This window comes from Danio rerio, chromosome 19, assembly GCF_049306965.1.
Source record: "Danio rerio strain Tuebingen ecotype United States chromosome 19, GRCz12tu, whole genome shotgun sequence".
Lineage (NCBI taxonomy): Eukaryota > Metazoa > Chordata > Actinopteri > Cypriniformes > Danionidae > Danio > Danio rerio.
The window spans coordinates 15,128,455-15,153,975 of record NC_133194.1 but is presented as its reverse complement, the minus strand read 5'-3'; the positions used below and the strand labels follow the sequence as shown (position 1 = coordinate 15,153,975).

General features: G+C 36.6%; 1 protein-coding gene and 1 long non-coding RNA gene across 3 annotated transcripts in view; one reads left to right on the top strand and one right to left on the bottom strand.

Moving 5' to 3' along the window:
• Positions 1-25,521, bottom strand: part of tmem222b (transmembrane protein 222b) — a 71,448-nt gene that overhangs the window by 23,741 nt on the left and 22,186 nt on the right. The window contains exons 1-2 of one of the 2 annotated variants that reach the window (XM_002665517.7): positions 18,312-18,533; positions 10,984-11,068 (exon numbers count right to left, since the gene is read on the bottom strand). In XM_002665517.7, coding sequence (XP_002665563.2) covers positions 10,984-11,068; positions 18,312-18,430 — 204 coding nt within the window. In that variant the 5' untranslated portion in view covers positions 18,431-18,533. Of the gene's footprint in view, positions 1-10,983; positions 11,069-18,311; positions 18,534-25,521 lie in introns of those variants that run through there. The other variant, XM_073931603.1, reaches the window with a different exon arrangement.
• Positions 18,334-23,551, top strand: LOC141379043 (uncharacterized). The gene is made up of 2 exons (XR_012394969.1): positions 18,334-18,554; positions 20,519-23,551. It is a non-coding gene; the product is annotated as an uncharacterized lncRNA (long non-coding RNA).

Below are 25,521 nucleotides of genomic sequence, written 5' to 3'. Positions count from 1 at the left end.
TAGCTGATATATATAGACTGATAATTATAAATATTTCTAAATGTTATATTTTTATACAGCAAACTTTATAAAAGATTGAACTGCTCTTATGAACTGAATAGTCTATTACAGAAAAAAAACTATAATTTCAAAATTGCATGGGGATTATATAGACCTATATTCACGATTTTACATTAATCACCATGCAAAAAATACATTTTCCTTTACTTCATAGCAAATTAACATGCAACTTGACTGTTGCATAAAAATAATAGGTTAAATAACAAAATGGGATTTATTCAACAAGCAAGTTAAATATATATTTAAATAAAATTAAAATGAAAGAGCTAAAGACTGAAACCAGCTCAAATGTTCTTGAATAAAATGTGTTACAGTAATGTACACATGTACAGATATGTCATGTCCAAAAAAGCCTTTTTTAGAGGTGTTCTGACAGTTCAGAGCCACCGTACAAGCGAAAAGCTAGATACAGATAGTACGTTTTACTTTAGAAAATGCGGCACAGATTAATTTTATTTGGCGTTTTAGATTCTTTTGAACACGTGTGTGCTGCTTATCAATCAGACAACGCTTTTGTGTTCGTTCTTGCAGTCAATTGCAGGAAAAATGATCGATGAAAAGTTATTTCGGGATTTCACTCAACTAGAGGTGCAGATTTGCCCACGGAGTCAGATTTTGATCTAACACCAGATCATTGAGTACAGATGACTTTATGACAAACACAGAGCATAATATAAAGACAGACTGTGACGGTGAGTTGAGAGCCCCTATGCTGGATTTAGTGACCGGCGCACATCTCCCCACATGCAGCTGTGAAGGCTATCAGATCAGTTTGTGTCTGTGTGTGTGTGTGTGTGTGTGTGTGTGTGTGTGTGTGTGTGTGTGTGTGTGTGTGTGTGTGTGTGTGTGTGTGTGTGTGTGTGTGTGTCTGTCTGTGTGTGAGTGCAATAACAACCCTCACTCGCGCTCGTTATAATCAATATGAACATTCCAATCAAACTGAATACAATCTTACATCAACAACACATGGCAAGCAATGCAATGATAATAACAAATAGTCATAGTAGATTACAAATAACCCACCAAGTTGTTTAGCACGTGTGACTTGCTGCTTTTGCTGTTATGTTTACACATGTAATATTTTTTCCTTAGGCAATTTAAATCAAAATACACAATGTCACTCGATCAAAAATATCTACAATGATAAGGAACATGGTTACTTACTGAGTTATTAACGGACAGCAATACCACATGAAGTAAGGACGAACTTTGAAGGAATAAACAATGTGAGGAGAGCTCCATTTTTATCGACCTTAAAATATCGACCTAATTTAGACATCGAATCAATAAAGACAATCTTAAAAATAGCATTTATCGGCTGATAACGATATGGCTGCCAATAAATCCCTAATGAAATTGTTAACCCCAAACTTCGGCTTTCAATTCATTAAGCCCAAATCACTAAACTGACACTGTCAGTAAAAGCAAATCAAGGGGGACATTATTTATTATGGATACATCTGGCAACATGGAGGGGTGCTTTGTCACTTTAACCTTCAAAATCTCATCGTACTGGACCTTTCACTTATTCACACTCTACCTACAATGTGCCCTTATTTTTTCTCTCTTAAATTTTACTCAAATGATGTGGATTTTATTGTATATTTACATTCCTCTTGTGTTTTCATTATCTGTATGCACTTAGGTCTGACAGTAATGTAATTTAAATAGTCTGTATGTCTGTACATGTTGCAAATTTAACAAAATAAGCTGACTTTGAATGGCGGCAACTACACGAGTCATTAAAATAAAGCAGTTTATAAGAGTTATTTGTTCAGACTACAATATTTAGTTTCATGTAGTACAGGTATATGGTATTTTTATGTCATTACAAATGCCACTCCGTGACACCCTTGGTAGAATTGTCATTTTTGGGTTACCTTTCCCTTTAAAGCATCAAGTAACCTCAAAAGCCTCATCACCTGCTCATTCCACATGCAAGACGTGTTTTAGTCACTGTCAGCCACAAGCGGAGTTAAGTGCAGCAGATTGAGTGCACTTCAAAGTGTGCTGGTCCGTATCACCGCAGGTCAAATAACCACATCCTCTCACGTTACTGGCCTCATTCTACCCAAGACATTTCACTTTTTGCTCCTGTCTGATAAAAGGATAATGTCCTAACCTGATGAGAACTGCCGTGGATCTTCTGTACTATGATGACTTTGCTTTTGTTTGAACAGCTTGTCTGAATTTGTACAGGATTCTTATGAACAAGCGATGGATTTGTGTTGTGGTTCTTTTAATGGCAAGTGCGTTATGAGATAGTGTTGCCCTGAAGGTGAACTCGAGGATACTACCATGTATTTTTAACAAGAAAGACCAAGATATGCTCACAGCCGAGTTCTTTTTCATTCTTTATAAGGTAAAACTACTTTCTAAATGCGATTGCAGAAGTTAGTTCAATTCAATTCAGCTTTATTTGTATAGTGCTTTACAATGTAGATTGTGTCAAAGCAGCTTCACATAAATGGTCATAGTAAATTGGAACAGAGAAGTTCAGTTTTTAGTGTTTAAGTTCAGTTCAGCTCAGTTCAGTGTGGTTTAAAATCATCACTGAGAGTCCAAACACTGAAGAGGAAATTCATCGATGGGTAGCTCTATCGACCCCAAACCATGCAAGCTAGAGGCGACAGCGGAGAGGGGACTTTTTTTTTGTTAAGTGTAACTTTTAGGGTGATTTAACACCTGTGAATCGATTCAGTTGTTCCGAAACAGAGATTACAAATGTTACATTGTTGCTCTTTGCTCTTGGAGATGTTTGCTTTCACACTGCAAAGTTTCTAATCGGACCAAAAGAGCTAAAACAAGTCACGTGCGAGTAAACTCTCCTCACATTGGTCAGAGTGTCAGGGTTTATCTTGCAGAGTCTCGCTCAGCTGTCAGGAGAGGTGTTGGTTTGGTGGTGAATGACAAGGTGCGTGCGCGCAATGTGTCTGAGGAGAGATGCGGTGGGGAGGGATGAGAAGGGTGCACGACGATGCCTATTTGTGGACCGGGAGGGAGACGCGAGATTACCGGGAGATCATTACTCATTTGCGGGCATCATGAGACTCACGAAACTTCCAGCCTTCTCTCTTCATATGGCCGTATGCCTATTACATATCTATAAAACACAGTGATATAACCGTGCTCGAATCGGATCGCTTTCTCACTGCAATCGAACCGCTCCAGGGTTCGTTTCAATCGAGCCGAGACCACCTCATTCAGGCGGTCTCGGATCGATTACTTTGGCACGGAACAGAGCGCGATTGACCTGTTCACATATGCCAAACGAACCGCGCTAACTGGGCAAACGAGACAGGTTCCGAAACAAAAGTGTAGGTGTGAAAGCACCCTAAGTTACTCTCAACAAACCTTGCAGTGCCTCCCATACTGCTTTTAAGTGACGTTTAGAATATGTAGTATTTTGAATATGTAAATATCTTCCTGATTGGAATCCAATGGCCCATCAATGTGTGATAAGATGCAATGAAATATGCCACCCGTTTAGGATTGAGTTTCAATCAGTTGCACAAATTAGCAAGACCACTATACAGTTCCACAGAAATACAGAAGAAGAATGATTGTTTGTTATCTTAAGTGTCTAAGAAAAGAACATTTTATGAAAAGTCACCAAGCCAAAAAAAAAAAAAAATGCAGCAAGGAATTGCAGAAATAAATGGGACTCGTTGTATGTTTAATAATTAATTCATAGGCATGACAGATTGTTATTGTTTCTAGACTAGCACCAAACTTTATTTTAATTCACTGTTATTTATATTGCAGTGAACAAGGTTAAAGCCTAATAACAATATTTAAAAACAAGCTGTTTATGTAGTCTGAGAAAATATCAGAGGTATTTTCAAAAAGCCAGATAAGTGATTAAGATTTTCAACATATAATCGTGATAACCATGAAACCGTGATTGGCTATAATTGTCCAACCAAAATCTATAACTGTTGCATCCCTATTTGCAATTTCAATTTGGAATAGTCACCCAGCCCTAATGAGCATTTGCCCTGCGGCTGTGATCCAATTAAATCCACTTGTAAACTCATAATAGGGAAAAGTGCTAAACATTTTAGACCTTGTTTTCACCTATTCTTAGCACCGCATATCCAGTTGAGATCAGGCTGACAATAATTCATGCAAATACCAGGTAAAAACTGGCCTTACATCTGGACGTTCAGTGTCTAAAACTTTAGAAATGGCTAAAAACATTGCAATTAGCAGCACAGAAAGCTCACAAAGCAGAAGGATGTAGGTGTAGCTTTCACCACATGTCCTATTACAGGCAAGAATCCTCCTCTGCTCTGCACCTTTTTGCACAGCTATAGATTTTCCTTTTGGAAATAACAGGATGTGGTTGTAACAGGGTCACTGAGGAAGCTGATGGCAAAATATTGAACTCTCCAGTGATTTCTAGTGAAAGCTAAAATGATCCACAGCTTATGAACAGAACTTATAGAGACCTTTATCTGGATGAACGCTCTTCTCTTAAATCAGACGCAAACTTTTTAAAGCCTTTATATGCCAACACAGGGTTGCCTGACATTGTTGAGGTCAGACAGGAGCAAAGTAGAGCCCGGTCTGCGCCGGTCATTTATAACATAGTTCAGGCCTCTTGCAGTAACAAGCCTCTATGGGCTTCTAACAAGCACATTGTTGCCAGATTGAAGGAGATCCAAACCATCCAATGAGAAATTGAAACCTGCAGAGTTTGGAAATATTCCCAATGTTATGCGTTTTCTCTCCACTGAGAAAAAGTGTTGGCAAACATGTTTAGTGATGCTCAGATTTTAATCCAGCCTGTCTAGAGCAATCATTTGTATGAAGGTAAATTAGTAGCAAATCTCGAGAGCTTACAAATCTAAATGTGAAAATGTGTGTGTGTAGGTTGAAATTTACACTCACACTTGTGTTTTGAATTCGAAGTTGCAGACATTTTTAGTTATGTATTTGTAAAAAGTAGTTCACAAATACAAAATGACAGACACAAATGTGTAGGGCTGTGCAATTAATTGAAATTCAGTTACGATTTCAATTTTGGCTTCTAACGACTGAAAAAAAAAACAATCGAGATAATCAAGATTATTGCATAATATAACGCCCCCTTTCCAGTTGTACACATTTGTTGTTCTGCAAAGCTAAGTTTCATGTGAAAATGACTAAGGCCCTGTTTACACTAGTGCGTTCTAATTTTAAAACGGCGTTTTAGAATGAAAACGATCCGCGTCCACACTCGCGTTTTACCCAGCGTTTCTGAACTGCTCTCCGTCCACATCAAAACGCTGAAAACGCACATCACGTGACCACACAGACACTCGGGCAAGCGCTGCAGCCCATCTATCCAGATGAGAGCTGTGCTAGTCGGACTTCTCATCAAGCATCTCCCGCTGGACCTAACCTCACTATATTTATTAAATGGAATATTTCATTCATCTTGTTGTCTTTATTTAACGACATATTCCCTGACTTTGGTCATTGGAATCTATTACTTGTTCTTAGGTAACGTGTTTTGGCTAAGCGCAAAGATAAGTTAATGATTAATGTAATCACGTAGCCTATTCTGTATATTGACTGATCGCTTGCCTTTATTTCCTCTAATGTGTAAACTTATTGTATGTTATACTTTTATAATGGCCATTATCGATTATTAAAACTGGTATTCAGCAAAGAGAGGGTGTGTTTCGTATTTTCACTGAAATTGAAAGGAGGCAGTTGTTATCGGCTCCGTTTTGTTATAAATATCCACACAGTGAAGATGACGCTCATGCAGCACGATGCCTCAACATTTCTGCTGTCTAAGTTGCTAATATTAAAATGAAAATAGGCAGTTCCTTAAATCATGTTTACATTTTATTGTTGAGAAAGTGAAACAACGTAGCCAAGGTGATGTGAATGAAGTTATAAAGTACACTGTTCCCTTTAAAGATTTACCCGTGTCCTCGGTATAGTCTGTTGTCCATATCAAACTGAGAAGAAGAGACTGCAGCCTTGATTAAACTTGCGAAGTCTAAACTTACACGGAGAGAATGCAGGACTGAACTGTGTGTGTTAGGCTACTTAATATTCAGGAAAAGCCCCAATCAGAGAGGCGAATGTCTGCAGCCCCGCCTCCGTTTTCAGATGTCTCCGTTTTCCATCATCCACACTGAGACGGAGCAGCAGCGTTTCAGAATGAAAACGGCCTCTCCAGCGTTTTTGAAACGCTCCGTTTTCGGCGCTCGAGAACTCCGGCGTAGTGTGGACGGTTGGCGTAACCGTAGCAAAACTTATGCGTTTTCAAACTAAAACGCATTAGTGTAAACGGGGCCTAAAAGCATGTACTGTAACTTTTGCAGTATGGGATGTGCATCATTCATTGGTGTACATTCGAATCATTCATGTTTTTAAAAGCGTGAAAGAGATCACACGCTGTTGTGTGTATGCGCTCAGCCTCAGAGATGAGCAGAGCACACACATCTAAAGTCATCTAAGGGTGCTTTCACACCTGTGAATCGATTCAGTTGTTCCGAATCAGGGATTAAAATTGTTACATTGTTGCTCTTTGTTCTTGGTGTGGTTCGCTTTCACACTGCAAAGTTTCTAAACGGACCAAAAGAGCTAAAACGAGTCACGTGTGAGTAAACTCTCCTCACATTGGTCAGAGTTTCATGAGTTATTTTGCAGAGTTTCCGCTCAGCTGTCAGGGAAGGTGGTGGTTTGGTGGTGTTTGACAGGGTGCGCATGACGTGTTGCGGGCATCCAGGAGCCTCTGTGCATTTGTGGGAGACTCGGTATGTCTGTTGAACGACCTCCCGTCCTATTCAAAATTCTCTCTTCATATTGCCGTATGCCTATTACATACCCATAAAACACTGTGATATAACCGGGCTCTGATCAAATCACTTTCTCACTACAATCGATCCGCTCCAGAGTTTGTTTCAATTGAGCCGAGACCACCTCATTCAAGCGATCTTGAAGTGACTGTTTTGGCGCAGATCCTAGAGCGATTGGTGGATTCACATATGCCAAATGAACCGGGCAAACTGGGCAAATAAGACAGGTTCCGAAACAAAAGTCTAGGTGTGAAAGCACCCTTAATGTGAGTGCTTTAATGGTTAATTACACACAAATTTGTGTCAAAACGAGAGTTAAGAACAAAAAGACATGTGAAAGTGAAAGCATAAATCAGACCCGTACAGCTCTTAAAGTGACAGCGCACAATATTCCTGCTGCCGACTGTTTTTATCATTATTAATCAAAACTACAAAAGAACAAAATCACTCACTGCTCGACACAATGACTTTTGTAGCTATAATAAATTTTTTTTTCTTACAATGAAAATGCTTAAAGCACAGTTTATTTAATGCTTTTATTCTATTTTATTTATTTCCCTTTCCTTATTTACAAGGAGGAAAATAAATGTATATATACAGTTGAGATCAGAATTATTAGCCCTCCTGAATTATTAGCGCCCTTTTTCCACCAATTGTTAATTAACGGAATGATTTTTTTTTTTATCCATTACTGAAACATAATAGTTTTAATAACTCGTTTCCAATAATTTATTTTATCTTTGCTATGATGCCAGTAGATAATATTTTACTACATACTTTTCAAAATACAAGCATTCAGCTTAAAGTGCAATTTAAAGGCTTAATTAGGTTAATAAGCAAGTTAGGGTAATTAGGCAAGTCATATAACAGTAACTTCTACTGTAGACAATCAAAAAAATGTTTTGCTTAAGGAGGCTAATAATATTGGTCTTAAAATAGCTTAAAAAAATAAACCTGCTTTTATTCTAGCCGAAATAAAACAAATAAGACTTTCTCCAGAAGAAAAAATATTATAGGAAATACTGCGGATAATTCCTTAAAAATCATTTGGGAAATATTTATTAAAAAATTCACAGGAGGGCGAATCGTGAAACAAATGTGTACAGCAAATTTTATTGCAGCTTCGCTGTACAACCACACGTCGGCTCTCACAACCTCCCAGATTTGCCAATTCGACAACCAAATCTCTCGTGCTCTGACTTTTGCTACTCATTTTGCACAATTTCTGTAGCAGAATTCATTTGTGCATTTGTAAATGCAGAGGCACAAGCAGTGCAGGGCAGGGCAGGGTAAAGCTGTTTTATTGGCTGATGCCTGACCAATGAACAATGCCAGCAGCCAACAGGACTGGGGTGCAAAAGAATAATTTCTATGATTATTTGATTATTTCGTTCATTTTAACTCATTCACTTTCAACTCATTGCAACCCATCACTGGGAAACATCTATACACACTCATTCACACACATACACTACGGCCAATTTAGCCTACCCAATTCACGTGTCCCGCATGTCTTTGGACTGTGGAGGAAACCCGAGCACCCGGAGGAAACCCACGCAAACACTGGACGAACATGCAAACTCCACACAGAAGCGCCAACTGACCCCGTTGAGGCTCAAACCAGCGACCTTCTTGCTGTGAGTCGACAGCACTACCTACTGCGCCACAGCATCCCTCATTTTTTTAAACAATTTTCTGAAAATATATATTTTTTAAATATCATTAATTCTATAGAAATGTGTATACCAGAAAAGAGCAGCACAGACAGCTTATTGGCTAGAGCCAGCCAATAAAATGGGAGGTTTGTGTATGTCAGCACACAGGGCAGCTTACGCCACTGGAGGATGAGCATCAGAGCTGTGACTGTAAATTTAAACCTACACGTACAAATATTATTAGCACAAGTTTTCACATTTAGATTTGCAAGCTCTCGAGATTTGCTACTGATTTACCTTCATACATTTGCAAGTTTGAACTTCGACTTACAGGGATTGTTCACGCATGAAAATTTACTCATTTATTTACCCTTAAGTGGTTTTGAAGAAGGTTGGTAGCCATTGACTACGGTATTAAAGAAATAATGACTACTGGTTACCAACATTCTCTAAAATAGGTTTCCTACAATTGAGAGTGAAAAATTAAATAAACTATTACCATTGTGATTAATATTTATTTCATTTTATATAAATATGCAAATTTACTCAATCTGTATTTTTTATTCAATGCTTTATATTAAATACTCCATGTTGACTTATTTAAAAATCTGTACATAATTAATAAAGGTACATTAGTTTGTCATCAAAAATATTAGTTGTTTGGACTTTCACAAACATATTAGAAGAATATTTTAAACATTTATCTTCGGAAGAGAAATCATATGGGTTTTAAACATAAAAAGTAAATGATGACAGAACTGAACTCCACCTTTAAAAAAGTCCTTGCTTATATAAATGCACACAAAATTTGCATTTTCCCAGGAAACTCTTTTACAAGGAAGTTGGAGAAGTGCTTGTTTCTTTGCACTTTATATGTCATATTTTTGACTAACACAGAATAATCAGTGGATTAAAAAATACTGGGAATTCACAGGATCATAAAAACAGAACCAGGCTGTATGCGAGTTGCTAAAACAGTGTCTAAACCAAGTGTGCCGCAAGCCTACGTTTGAGTGAAGGTTTCGGCTGTTAGATCGCCCCCTGGGGGCTGGCTGCAGTACAAGTCATAAAGCCCGCCTCCTCCGTGTTAATGAAGGAGACTTGAGCCCAAATAAAAAAAAATATTACACTTGCAATAAAATGTCCCGAAAGATAGTTCTGGTCGATTAAGGCACTGGTTATTGTGCTGAAATAGGTGCAGATCTTCATTTTTGTAAACAGTTTGTTTTTAGCAGTAATTTAATGCTGGGCGTGTCATCGTGATTGACAGCTGTGATTGACAGTTTCTCAAAGCGCGGCATCTGAGCTTCGGCAGGAGACTGAAGTAGACTGAAATGTTATTATTCGATTTCTGTGTTATTTTACCATGACAAAATGAGTTCAGCAGTAAACTATAGTTTCTGACATACATGATCCTGGTGGAACACTGTTTATTCGCTAAGTTCAGGGCTTTTTTCGGGCTTTATTAGTTTGCTGATACACGCCTAGCCACCCAGATAGCAAAACACAGTTCCGGCTAGATTCTCGCCTGCCGGAGACTTATCTCTTAGAGCTCAGACTGACTAATGTTACCTCTGCTGGACCTACTCCGGATGCCTGGACTCACTGGCCGATTCCAGTCTGAGTCAATCGAGCCAGATGCAGTGGCCGAGCGAGCCGGCGCTGCCGCATGCGAGCCGGAATCAGCCCGTGACGCCGCGAGTAAGTTATGCGCTGTGGCCCGGAGCTGGCGCGATTGAATATATAAAACCCTCATATTTGTTAACGTTATTACATCCATTTGTGTTGATATAACAGCAAACGCATGCTGAGAAGTTCGGGGGGCGTAGTTGATTTTGCATAAACCGTTTGATTGGAAGCTCGACTCTGCTCATTTTCGCGGCTCCTCCTCTGGCTCCATCAGACAATCCTTCTGCGCATGTCTGGCTCCAATTTCAGCAGTCTTTTGCGACAGTTTGTGCCCGTCAAGCAGGCGTTTTGCCCTCAAGGCGTTCAATGGGAAAAAGGGCTGTCGCGTCGTCCATATTTTTTACAGTCATTGGTCTAAACAGCTACAGTATTGTATTGGCTAAGATTATGACAATGATCTTGAGAAGTGATGACAATGAAAAGTGAAAGCTAGTGCAATATTTCACTGCGCATAAAGATCATGATATTTAAAATGATAAATCAGATATTATAAACAAAGTAATTAAGAATAATTTTACTTTCCGGCTGACTTACGCCTAGACCTAAACAATGCGTTTTATTTTGCCAATTTCCTGCATCTACAACTTAAATGTACAACATAACTGACCATATGAGCATCCTCCAAAATACAGAACTGACATGCAATGTGCTTTTAAATGCCTTACAATGCCCGATAATGCACTGTGTCATGTATTCTTGGAAAGACAAACAAAGACTGTAGTTTGACTAGACCACAACCCATTTAGCTTGACTATAATCATGTATGTAATCATACTTACTGAGACAAAGTATGGACCTGCAAAATCTCGGATCACTCCAGTGGAGGTGCAGATGCCCATGTGGCCAATAAATGGAAAAAGCCATCTGAAAAAGCAGAAACAAACAATTAGTAGAAACAAAAGCAACAAATATGAAGTTTTATTTCTAAACATACGTTTTTGCTACCTAAAAAAGCTCTGATCATTATGTTTATTCATTTGTATGGAAGAAAATATTTTTATGCTAATATTTATTTGCATTTTAAATACGTAGTTTTAATCATCATTATGCATTTGGGTCCATCCTGACCCAGAAGGATACATAAAAATATCTAAAAAGTCCAAACGGTAAATCTTAATAAGTGAACAAAACAATACAGATGGTTTAAAGGGACAGTTCACCCAAATTTCCTCACCATTTTCTTACAACCAAGTGCTTCTAAACATTTCTGAAATTCTTTCGTCAGAAAAATCTTGGAATAAAGCAGTAGCCATTGATATCCATAACAAAACATACAAACACAGGCTCATTGTGAATGTGTGCCTACGGCTACATTTTTTAGAACCGAGAAATATGTGGTCTGATTTTAGTCTTATTAGACCAGAAAATTTTGTTTCTTATGGTCTGAGAGTCCTTTAGATGCCATTTGGCAAATTCCAGGTGGGGAGTGTCTTCCGTCTGGCCACTCTGATGGTTGTCCTTTTGTAAGGTTCTCCTCACTCCACAGAAGAACGCTAGAGCTCAGACAGAGTGGTCATCGGGTTATTATTCACCTCTCTGACTAAGGCCCTTCTCCCCTGATCACTCAGCTTAGATGGCAGACCAGCTCTAGGATGAGTTCTGTAGTTCCAAACAACTTTCACTTACGGATGCTAGTGGCCACTGTGCTCATTGGAACTTTCAGAGCGGCAGAAATTCTTCTGCAACCTTCTCCAGCCTTGTGCCTCAAGACAATCCTGTCTCGGAGGTCTACAGACAATTCCTTTGTCTTCATGCTTGGTTTGTGCTTTGACATGCACTGTCAACCCTGGCATATAGACAGGTGTATGCCTTCTTCAAATCATGTTCAATCAACTGAATTTACCACAGGTGAACTCCAATCAAGCTGCTGAAACATCTGAAGAATGATCAGTGGAATCATCATGCACCCAAGGTCAATTTAGAGCTTCACTGCGAAGACTGTAAACACTTCTGTACATGTGATTTTTCAGGTTTTTTTATTTTTTATAAATTTGCAACAATTTCAAAAAACCTTTTTTTCACATTGTGAAAAAGAGGAAATAAATGAATTAATCAGTTTTGGAATAAGGCTGTAACATTAAAAAAACTGTGGAAAAAGTGAAGCACTATGAATCCTTTCCGGAAGCACTGTATGTCTTGGTTCTCAGAAAGGTATGCACATATCTCCAAAGAGCTTGGGTTGCAAAATACTACAGATGTCAATCGCTGTTTTTTTTTTTTATTTTTTTTTTTTTAACATTTTTCAAATTATACATCTTTTTCTTCCATAGAAGAAAGACAGGTTTGGAATGTGGTGGACGTTCATTTTACTCATCTTATATTAGTTTATATACTCATTTATATACATTATAAAGGTCTGTTCTTTTATTCTTCCATGGATGTACTGTTTACATTGGACCACTTGAACATCTGTTTATCATCAGACAATATCTGGATAAATACATGGTGATTTACCAAACTAAATGTTCGGACAGGAGGTAAGACTAAAATGTAGATGATCAAAAAATGAAGTTTGAGCGTTGATGTAACTGTGATTCACCCAGTATGTCACTGATGACCTTGTGGGTATTACAAACTAGATAAAAAGAGAACACACTCTGTTTCTGCGTCTCACTCTCTGAAGAAACGGTCGTTGTTGTAAATTCTTTAAAATGAATAAAACTTTAAAAGACACTTTGGGTAAGAATTTGTCTTCTTTACCACTAAGAGAGCCTCCTTAAAGAAAATTGGCAATACAGGAACAAGCGGAGGATAAGTAAATTAAAATGATTTCATATTTAGTTCAACTATCATGTTAAAATACACACCATTCTTTCTGATTTTTTAATATAACCATTTTACATAAATGTTACTTATGAATATATTGGTATCATATTCTTTACTATTAGGTTAAGTATTAAAAAAAATGGGGGTTCAAATATACCAGAAGTTTTATGATTAATGCATTATGAGGGCTAATATAATTTACACTGATATCAAGATAAAGCTAAATATGCAATTATTGTCTGTGTTTGACAAAAGCAAGCAAAAAAAAATCATGTTCAATCCGTCAAAAAAAAAAAAAAAACCTAAAGGTTTAAATCTTTTACTTGTCTTGAATAAGCAGCTGTCAACACACGTCTAAATGGGTTCACTCCAAAGAGGCGGTTAAACATTTATCACAACAAACGGGAAAAATCATCAACTTACCACTTCCCTATTGTGTTTATATCTATCCTAATTCTAAACTCTCAGGAATGACGTAAAACAAATCCATTCAGGGAGCTACAAGGCCTTATGTTTTGCATCAAGGACAGGGTTTACTTTACGGTAATGACTGCACATTATCCTTCACTTACCGCACGAGGAGAGCAAAATATGGAGGAGACGATTGCTCACAAAACTGTTGTTTAACATTATCCATGGATCTGCATGCACTTTTGTGCGTTTTTAGGAGGAAAGATATACGAGCACAAGGCTTGATGCTAGTAGAGAGTGCCCTTTGTCAATGTCACACACCTGGCCAAAATCCTGCTTCCCCTGCTGATTCATATTCATGTTTTTTTGGCTTCAGAGTTCAAACAAGCACGGTAACCGAACCGGCAATCCAAAGGACAACCAGATAAGGTAGCGGATTAGAAACAAGACCAAAATTTCCTGTCAAAGTGATTAAAAAAGTATTATCAACAGAGCTCTCCGGGGTGTAAAATGAATATCCTGGCTAAAACAGGCCCAGTGGAGTGTCTGAAGTGGAGTAGGGCATACGCCGGCACCCCAGATACGCTCCTGTCCATGGGCATATTTATCACCAAGTGTCCTACAGAGCAAACCGCTGACCCAAATAATACAGGAGATGAACAAAACATGGGGCGAGGAACTCTCACACTGAGACAATCTAGAGAGGAGGACACCAGGAGACTGGTCTAACACCAGCTGTGATCAGATTTATTGCAGCAAATGGGATTATCGGGAGGAGTTCGGATTCTGATGCCACGTGAAAACATAAGGGTTGCCCTCTTGTTGATGTTTGTAAACTTAAAATCCATCCCAAAATATAACAGGTTTTTGTTGTCAAGGAGGTATAAAATGTTCTTGTTGTGATTATTTTCTGAAGCTTTTTTTTTATCTATAATGATATTGATTTAACAGGAATAATGACAAAAATACTTTGTGAACTGCTAACTACCGTCTTATTCTTCGTGTACAAGCAGGTTCAGCCATTTGAATTTTTTTGGCTCGAGACTTCTGGTCTCATTGACTTCTAGGGATGATCATTTAAGTTAATTTTGCCAACCGACAACCGCCACACGTTAACTGAAGATTAACAGTTAACTGATTAGATTAATTTTAAATTGAGAAATAATTGACGTGTCTATTTTGTGTCTGACACATTAAATATTGCATTTTAATATACTGATTTAATTTAACAAGTGAACAACAGCATACAGAACATCAAAACAACAGAACATCTTCACGCACCTGCAGTGTTTCCAACAGCATAGAATAACAGAATAAACTACATAAACACAATAAAATAAATAGTCTACGAGAGCACATCGCTCAACGCCAAAATCACAAGGGGCACAGGGCGCCACAAAACGCTCGCGGCCATTAGTAAATCATTCAAAAGATGCCCCTCTCAATGCAAAAAGTGAATTCGCTGCGATCGGCTTCTTATGCAGCCAAAACTTTAAAAATATCTAGAATAATATAACCGATTATTTAATCTGAATATTCAACCATTTAACCGATACAATTAATCGGTTAAAAACACCCCTTTTCGGTTAACGGTTATTATGAGCATCCCGATTGACTTCCACACATTTTTAGACGTTAAAACAACCCGTTCTGCAGCTTGATTTTGCAAACTATATTTTCTTATTTTATGATTCTGCTTTGTCTGTATAATCATGCAAACACTTGTTTGCAAGTAGTTTGACAGTTTTCTGTGGTTTATTATTCCAAGTCATTCCTCCCATAGGCAGCTGAATCAAAAGTTCTAAAACAAGCATATAAACAAGCGCACTTCTGCTGTGAAGAATTAGGTCAATATTGTAGATAAAATATAGTAGATAAAACTCTAAGTCCAATTAAATTGCAAAAAAGTTTATAAAGTACAGTGGGAAACACCTGCTGAAATGTTTTTTAAAATCTCAAAGTGCCGATTGTCATTGATTAGCATTTTATGAATCACCAAGGACATCTTACTGAAGAAAAAAAAGTCACCTAAATCTTGAATGTTTAGACTCTTTAGAGCAGGGGTGTCAAACTCAATTCCTGGAGGGCCAAAGCCCTGCACAGTTTAGTTCCAACCCTGCTCCAACACACTTACCTGTAGGTTTCAAACAAGCCTGCAGGACTCAATTAGTTTGATCAGGTGTGTTTAATTAGGGTTGGAACTAAAGTGTGCAGAGCTGCGGCCCTTTTGGAACTGAGTTTGACACCTGTGCTTTAGAGGGTGAGTAAATTAACAGTTAAATTTCTTTTTAGGATGAACAATCCCTTTAACAGTTATGGGGTCTCATTTATAAACTTGGCATACTCAAAAACTGAGGTGGAAATGTGTGTAGGGGAGCGCAGGGCACAAAGTAACGTGGGGTAAAATGTAACACAAAGTTCTAAGGTATTTACCATGACATGCTTCAGAGGTTTTTACTACAGTGTCGACAGACAACTTTCTGCCAATTGTTGAAAAAGTTTGGGGAAATTTGGATGAGAAACATAGGAGGAACCATTTTTGCAGCATAAAAGTATTTTTATTGTAGCGTCTTTTTGTTATAAAAAAATAAAGTAAAAAAAAGTCTGTATGTCAAATATTATATTGTTGTTATTATCGTCTTCTAGGCTAAGAAATGGAATCATTTTGAAACACAATGACTGCTAGCTAGTTGGGAGGAAAACACCACACAGTAGGGTTGGTTGTAACAGGGTGTTACAAATAAGCCACACACTGTTGGACACCAGTTAAACTAAAAATTATTTTTCAATTTTAATCGTAATGTGTAAGGTGTAAGAACATTTTATATAAAGAATGTATATATGTCATATTTTTAATAGAAAAAAACAATTATTGCTTATAATGAAAATAAATCCATTTTTTAATAATGCAAATAAATCCAAATATGTTATCCAATAGATAAATAAATAAACATGTTGTGCTATGAAGAATACAAAAAATTGGGTTAAGTAGAGGAAATATATCATTTACAGTAAACTGAATTTAAATTAATTGTGTGATATCTGACTTTAATAGCACGTGTTACAACTTTTACTACTACAACTTGCCTTGCAGGTGGGGTAAATAGTACAATTTTTTCTCTTGGCACATTTGGCAATACTGCACAGAAACCATAGGTCAGGTGATCATAAAGTGCTCATTTGTAGAAGAGGCTTGTGTGTTGTTGGTAAAAACAATATTGTTTGTCTAACCCCATTACTTTGTTCACTTTTTGGCCAAAACCAAAAAAGTGTTCCTTTTTGCCCTGCTCTCCCCTATGCCACTTCCCATGCAATGGTTGTGTTCTTTAATTTTATTTATTTTTTTTAACTTGAAGGGAGATTGTGCACATGCTGTAAAAAACATTTTTAACTTAAATACTGGCCCTTGGACTTTTGGCTTAAACAGGGCTTAACAGATCCTTTCTAACCTTCTGAAAGCCTTACTGTATAGCATAGTAGTGAATATATGAAAAAATTCCGTAGCTTACCACTGTTTACACTAAACATGCTTAAATATTTTGACTGCACTAATTTCTAAGTGTTTTTATACAGTTAAAGTCAGAATTATTAGCCCCCTTTGATTTTTTTTTCCTTTTTTAAATATTTCCAAAATTATGTTAAACAGACCAAAAAACTTTTCACAGTGTGTCTGACAATATTTTTTTTATTTTGGAGAAAGTCTTATTTGTTTTATTTCAGCTAGAATTAAAGCAGTTTTTAATTAAAAAAAAAAAAACATTTTAGGGACAAAATTTATTTGCCCCTTTAAGCTATATTTTTTCTTGAAGGTCTGCAGAACAAACCATTGTTATACAATAACTTGCCTAATTACCCTAACCTGCCTAGATAACCTAATTAACCTAGTTAAGCTATTAAATGTCTGTTTAAGCTGTATAGAAGTGTCTTAAAAAAATCTGGTGAAATATTATTTACTGTCATTATGGCAAAGATAAAATAAATCAGTTATTAGAAATAAGTTATTAAAACTATTATGATTAGAAATGTGTTGAACAAATCTTCTCTCCGTTAAACAGAAATTGGGAGGGGGGGGGGGTTAAACAGGGGGTCTAATAATTGAGGGGGGATAATAATTCAGACTTCTACTGTGTATACTAAATTTAGAACGGAGACTAAAAGTTTGATCACATAATGACATTTCCTACAAAAAGATAATAATATTAGGCTACTAGTAATGTTAGGACATTACTAGAGGGTTGGAAATGTCCTCTTATTTTTAGGTTTTCCACAATGATGGAGGTTTCAAGTTACAAACACATTTTAGCAAAGAGCACTCTTCCAAAGCTTAGTTTGACCCTAATTTAAAAAAATAATAATAAATAATGATGATTTAAATATGAGTAAAATAAAAAGTTCACGTTATATTATGTGGAATTAAAAAAATAAAAATAAATAAACATAACCGCTTAGTCAGTAACCATCTGTTCATAACAGCCAGTCCCCATTCACTCTCACTCTATGCGAGTGTGGATAATACTTTTTACAAACATTCTTCAGTAACGTTATGTGAATTTCGTGTACCGGTGAATACGGTTTGTAACATGAAAACGAGTAATTTAATGGCTAACTGTATGTTTATAGGGGAACTATTTCTTCAAATAACGTTACATCAAATAACGTCTGCGCTTTCCTGTCAGTAAAACCGGTTTAAATGCCATGTAAGTTAATGTTTAATAACACTTCATGTACACCGATGCGACATAATAACGCTGCCAGATCAACAAAGCGGTGTAATCGCTCGGTGACGTGAAGCAACGTGTCTCTTGCTGGTGTAACGTTAATGTTTGGTGTATTGCATCCATCATAAACACAAACCTCTTATACGGGACTTAATCGCTTTCGAAACATCAACATGAAGCAAAAAGCAACAGTAGAGGCGAGAATCACTCACGATAGCACGGGGATTGGCGTCCATACAATACAGTAGGGATAGCGGCTTATGCTCGGGTCTATCCTCTCTAACGCTATGTTATAATTCTTCATGGTCTCTATTTCGACAGCATCCGCCATCACCAGCTGTGAGAAATGAACTTCATTCGTTCCGCTTCCTGGAAGCTGCGGCGCGCGGGCGACACGAGCGGCGCGTTTCCGGGGTCCCTTCGGCCACTGCTGCAGACCACACACTTCAGCTGTGGTAAATATCAAGCGATAAAACTGACAGCGTTAATAACTATTGTGACAGGATTTATTTGAGACAAAGCTGAAAATATGTAGTACTATCGTTGTAAACGACATTTAGATTTTTATTAATATATATATTTGGCAACATAAGTACAAATTAAATATAAAATTAAAACAGTTGCAAAGTATACCTATAAAAATAAGATAAATGATCAATAATGAATTATAACTCATAGGGCTGCCAAAAAACCTATAAACCTGAAAATTACACCATATCCCCACACTGAAAGAATTTAGTCTAATAACAGAAATAAACTAAAGGCTTTATCCTGTATATTATACAGTTAAAGTCAGAATTATTACCCCCCCCCCCCCCCCCCCCCCCGATTTCTATCTTTTGATACCCTTGATTTCTTTTTTTTTTTTTAATTTTCTCAAATAATTTTTAACAGCAAAGAAATTTTCACATATGTCTGATAATGTTTTTTTTTCCGGAGAAAGTCTTTGTTTTATTTTGGCTAGAATAAAAGAATTTAAATGAAAAAAACAACAACAAAAAAACACTTCAGGTCACAATTATTAGCCCCTTTAAATAATTATATTTTTTTGTAATTATCTACAGAACAAACCATCATTATACAATATTTGCCTGATTATCCTATCCTACCCAGTTAACCTAATTAACCTAGTTAAGCCTTAACCTAGTTAAGCTATATATATATAAAGTTGGTTAATAATGTAATAAAATAATGTAAAAATATAATGATACAGATGTAGGGAGCACAGTGGCTCACAGCAAGAAGATCACTGGTTCGAGCCTCAGCTGGGTCAGTTGGCATTTCTGCGTGGAGTTTGCTCGTTCTCCCAGAGTTTGCGTGGGTTTCCTCTGGGTGTTCATGTGGGGGTCCTCCGCATAGACATGCATTACAGGTGAATTTGTTAAGCTAAATTGTCTGTAGTGTATGAGTGTGAGAATGAGAATGTATGGGTGTTGCAGCTGGAAAGGCATCTGCTGCGTAAAACATATGCCGGATAAATTGGTGGTTCATTTCGCTGTGGCGACCGCAGTTTAATAAAGGGACTAAGCTGAAAAGAAATGAATGAATGAATGATACAGACATATAAAAATGCATCAAAATACTAAAACCATAAATAATAACTTTACTTGAAGCCAGTTGAATTAAAAAGTGTCAAAAGAGCTATTTTATTTCAAATAAGTGCAGGGGTTTTCCTTCAATTTAACTTGATGTTCTTAAATTTTATAAAATAAAAATTAACCAAAAAAACACAACAAAATTACTAACACCCTTTACCTTAAATAGTCTTTACTTGAAAAAAATAACTGAAGAACATATAAAAAGTTAATAAGTATTTATTCCTCTCAGTGCTGGGTTGCGGCTGGAAGGGCATCCACTTCATAAAACATATGCCAGAATAGTTGGCAGTTCATTCTGCTGTGGCAACCTCTGAAATAGAGACAAAGCTAAAGGAAAATGAATGAATAGTATTTATTTTCATTTAATCCAACTTGATGTAGGCTACTATATTAAAAATATAATAAATTAGGAATAAAAATATTCCAGATATTTAAAAATAAAATATAAAAATGACAAAGCACAACTAAATTGCTAACAATAATCTAAACCATAAACAAAAAAACATCTGTTTTTAATAAAAATAACTGAAATAAAATTAAAAAGCTATTTCTTTTTAGTTCAGATTGTTTTCAAGAAAATGTGTATCCCTTTTTGTCCTCGATACTTTGATTGTTATGAATTCACTTTAATGAGGAGAGTTACAATGAAATATGATGCTCCACACAATTTAAAAGTATTAAATATGTTTTCCTATACCGAGAAGCCTGTGAATCTTTAAACAACGCAATCCAATATCAGTAGTCCACTTAAACCTTAGCATTTGCAGTGTCTGATCCTTTCTTGTAAGTTATAGATCAATTAACCTCAAGTTTTCCCTCAGTGCCGTATGGATTGCACTGTAAGAGGATCCATCCGTACCGGAGGAGGAGGAGAAGAGCAGAGGCTCATGGGAATCTGCAGCCATATGTCCTCCTCGCTGGCCCCCATTAGACCTGACAGCTGATATATGGTGCAAACCGCAAAAACAAACTACTCAGCAAAAGTCGGCGGACATTGATAAACGAAGGCAACGGTGACACAGATACAGTGGGGAGTTCTTCCGCAAAATGCCACTTCAATTTCTGCCCACAGTTTCCAACCCAATTAAAGCAGGAGATGCACAACGTATAGTCTATTTAAACACGCATCAGCGTCTCAAAAGTCTACTCCCAAGATGTTTGTTTTCTCCTTCTGGATTATTCCTTTCCAAGGTCGCTTTTTATGCGTGCTTTAAAAATATTCCATCTCAAAATAATTAATATTGCTAATATCCAGCAATGAATACACTGTATATCAAGATCTTGGAGTAATTAAATGTCAATACAACACATTCAAGTTATGCTTCATTGAATATATACACTCACCGGCCACTTTATTTCCAGTTGCATACTGATAGAAAGACAACAGTTACTTAAATAACCACTCGTTCCAACCGAGGTATATGCAAAAGATCATCTCTTAAAGCACAGCGCGTCACACCTTGAGGCGGATGGGCTACAGCAGCAGAAGACCACACCAAGTGCCTCTCCTGTGAGCTAAGAACAGAAAAATGAGGCTACAATTTGCTCAGGCTTACCAAAATTGGACAATAGAAGGTTGGAAAAACGTTGCCTGGTCTGATGTGTCTGGATTTTTGCTACAACATTCGGATGGTAGGGTCAGAATTTGGGGTCAACAACATGAAAGTATGGATCCATCCTGCCTTGTATCAACGGTTTAGGCTGGTGTTGGTGGTGTGATGGTGTTGGGGATATTTTCTTGGCACACTTTTGGCCTATTAGTACCAATTGAGCATTGTGTCAACGACACAGCCTACCTGATAATTGTTGCTGACCATGTCCATCCCTTTATGACCACAGTATACCCATCTTCTAATGGATACTTCCAGCAGGATAACGCACCATTTCATAAAGCGCAAATAATCTCAGACTGGTTTCTTAAACATGACAACAAGTTTACTGTACTCAAATGGCCTTCACAGTCACCAGATCTTTACCTAATAGAGCACCTTAGGTATGTGGTGGAATGGGAGAATCGCATCATGGATGTGCTATCATGATTGCAATCATGACAATATGGACCAAAATTTCTGAGGAATATTTCCAGTACCTTGTTGAATCTATGCCGTGAAGAATAAAGGCAGTTCTGAAGGCAAAAGGGGGTCCAACCCGGTACTAGTAAGATGTACCTAATAAAGTGGCCGGTGAGTGTATTTGACTTTTACATTAAAAACACCAGATGTTTTTGGCAGAAAAATAATGTATAAAAATGTTAAATATAAACACACTTATTCTATGAAATGAAAAATAAATTGGAAAAACTAATTAAAATATAGATTTTATATATACTATAAACATGGTTTAACCATGTCTAGCTGTTGATTAAAAATAATTTAGACTTCAGCAGATTGCACTGATTAATGACGAACATGATACACCATGATGAAATACATTCAGTTTATTAGCGTTTGCTCATATGATTTACTGTCACTTATGGTAAAACAGTGAAGCGCACTGGCGCAGTAGATAGCGCTGTCGCCTCACAGCAAGATGGTTGCTGGTTCGAGCCTCGGCTGGGTCAGTTGGCATTTCTGTGTAGAGTTGGCATGTTCTCCCCTGCGTTCTCGTGGGTTTCTTCTGGGTTCTCCAGTTTCCCCCACATTCCAAAGACATGCGGTACAAGTGAATTGGGTAGGCTAAATTGTCCGTAGTGTATGAGTGTATAAGGATGTTTCCCAGGGATGGGTTGCAACTGGAAGGGCATTCGCTGCGTAAAACATATGCTGGATAAGTTGGTGGTTCATTCCGCTGTGGAGACCCTAGATTAATAAAGCGTCTAAGGGACTAATGAATGAATGAACATTTTCATACAAAACACACATACAAGTTTAGGCCTATTCATCCTTTAATTTTCATAATAGTACATATTATAAGATGGAAAAAGCTGTTGTAGCATCTTTTAAAAGGATACACTTTTACATTATATAATTACACATTTACTCTTTTAGCTGACACTTTTATCCAAAGCAACTTACAATTGAAATATTCAGTGATTCAACAAGAAGAGGCAATACACACAAGTGCTAATTATACAAAGGAACTCTTAGTGCTCAGTGAATTAAGTGCTAGAGTATGGAGGAGTTTTTAAAATAAGAGATTTTACAGGTGGTTTGTCAAACCCACTCACCTGTGTAAAGCACACTTCATTTTTGCATAATGTCTTTTTTTTAGATATAGAGTGATAAGAAAGTGTGTTTTTCAACAGGTGTATATATATATACAGTTGAAGTCAGAATTATTAGCCCCCCTGAATTATTAACCCCCCTGTTTATTTTTTTCCTTAATTTCTGTTTACCATAGAGGATTTTCTCAACACATTTCTAAACATAATAGTTTTAATAACTCATTTCTAATAACTGATTTATTGTATCTTTGCCATGATGACAGTTCATAATATTTTACTAGATATTTTTCAATACCCTTCTATACAGCTTAAAGTGACATTTTAAGGCTTATCTAGGTTAATTAGGTTAACTAGGCAGGTTAGGGTAATTAGGTAAGTTATTGTATAACGATGGTTTGCTCTGTAGACTATCGAAAAAATATATAGCTTAAAGGGGCTAATAATTTTGTCCTTAAAATGGTGTTTCAAAAATTTAGAACTGCTTTTATCCCAGCCGAAATAAAACAAATAAGACTTTCTCCAGAAGAAAAAAATATTGTCAGACATACTGTACAATTTTTTTTGCCCTGTTCAACATAACTAGGGAAATATTTAAAAAGAAAAGAAAAAAATTCAAAGGGGGGGGGACTAATATTTCTGACTTCAACTATATATATATATATATATATATATATATATATATATATATATATATATATATATATATATATATATATATATATATATATATATATAATAGAAAATCATAGTTTGGACAATCTGCCATAATTTAATGACAGTTTGTTGCCAAATAATAAAGTAGAGAGTAATTGTAAATAGGATGATTGTGTTTGATGTGATGGCCTGTCCAGCAGAACGAGCCCCAGGAGAAGCTGCTGGCCTTTGCTTTGACTGATGTGCTGTATAACATTTCCTCCTTAGTGGGCGACATACAGACATCTCAAGGGGAGCATCCATATTTCTATGGCTTAAAATAACAAGCCTCAGCTCCAGAGTCTCCTGGATGACACCTCGGTCATATGTAAGGCTGGTTAATTTAGTGTCCCTGCTGGCCGTGGAGCAGTGCTGCTTCGCAGGGTCACACTGATGTCCATAATGAGTGAGCTGATCTATTATAATTACATTCCTTCAGTGAGAAACAAGCATAAGCAAAACTGAATTCTCTTGAGGAGGAGGAAGACCCATTCTTTCAGAAACCATCAGCATATCAACAGTGTAATAAAGGCTCATTCTTTTATTAAATGGATGATTTGGGTTTTAGTTTGGTAATTCGTTATACAGCAATATGTAATCTATGATTTGCCATACAATAATTAAACAATTGAATGCACTAAATATATTAGTTTATATCTTCTATATATTAGATTGTGTCCTGTTTATTTTATTTACATATATTTAAAAATATGAGCTATTGTATATTTTAACAAAATTAACAGATCATTAGCCATTAACTAAAATTACATTCAGTGCCAATAGTTTATATAATTGTATATTTGATAACATTTTACAAGACTATTTATGTAGTGCAGATCCAAGGTAATACTAAAGTGTAATTTTAAATCTTTATTTTCCAATCACCCTTAATCAGCTAAGTTTTACCCATTTGTCAGTATTTAATAATTAAAAAGATATGATTAATTAACTGTACTATGATTGCTCATTGTGTGTTAAATATTTTAATAAGTGTCCATTAGAATGTTGTTTCGTTTTTATACATCCCCTTTATGTATGTAAAAATCACTTTTAGCATGAAAGCACTTTTGTAACTGACTCTGTTCCAGTGTACTCGATTCCTGGAGGGCCACAGCTCTGCACAGTTTTGCTCTAACACTAATCAAACACAGCTGATCCAACTAATCAAGGTGTTAAAGACTACTAACTAAAGACTTGAGCAGGTGTGAGTTGGAGGTAGTTGGAGCTAAACTATGCAGGGCTGGAATTGAGTTTGAGACCATTGTTTTAGAAACAAGCAATATACTTTTTTTATGAGTAAACCTATTTTTTGTACCAAAGTTTTTGACTTTATTAGCCTTTTAAATAGTGTTTACTTCCCCGTTTTAAGAAAAACTCAGTTAAATATTCATGGTATGTAGGACCAATGTGGTAAAAATATCCTTAGTTTTGAGATTCTGGGATTTTATAAGGATTTGGCGCACTCTAGCGTCAGAAAATGAACAGGTGCCACATAAGAAATTTTGTGGCCTTTGTAATGCTACATGTAAATGTGTTAGCTTAGAAAAATTTGCATTTAAAAGTAGCAACACCTTTTAGGCCCAAGGTCTACTGCACACTGTATGTGCACACTTTTTATTTTGCCTCCAAATCCTATAGCTTTGAATGGTCATTTATAGTTTGGTGGTCAAAATGTAACCACAATCTCACTTAGCCTAAAACATAGGTCTCAAACTCGATTCCTGGAGGGCCGCAGTTCTGCACAGTTTTTTTACAACCATAATCAAACACAGTTTATCCAACTAATCAAGGTGTTCAAGACTACTAGAAAGTATGCCTGAAACTTGCTTATAGCACTTATTCATTGTTGCTCTTGGTTGTGTAAACTGCTTCCTTGTCCTCATTTGTAAGTCGCTTTGGATAAAAGCGTCTGCTAAATGACTAAATGTAAATGTAAAATGTAAATGTATTAAGTAGGTGTGAGTTGGA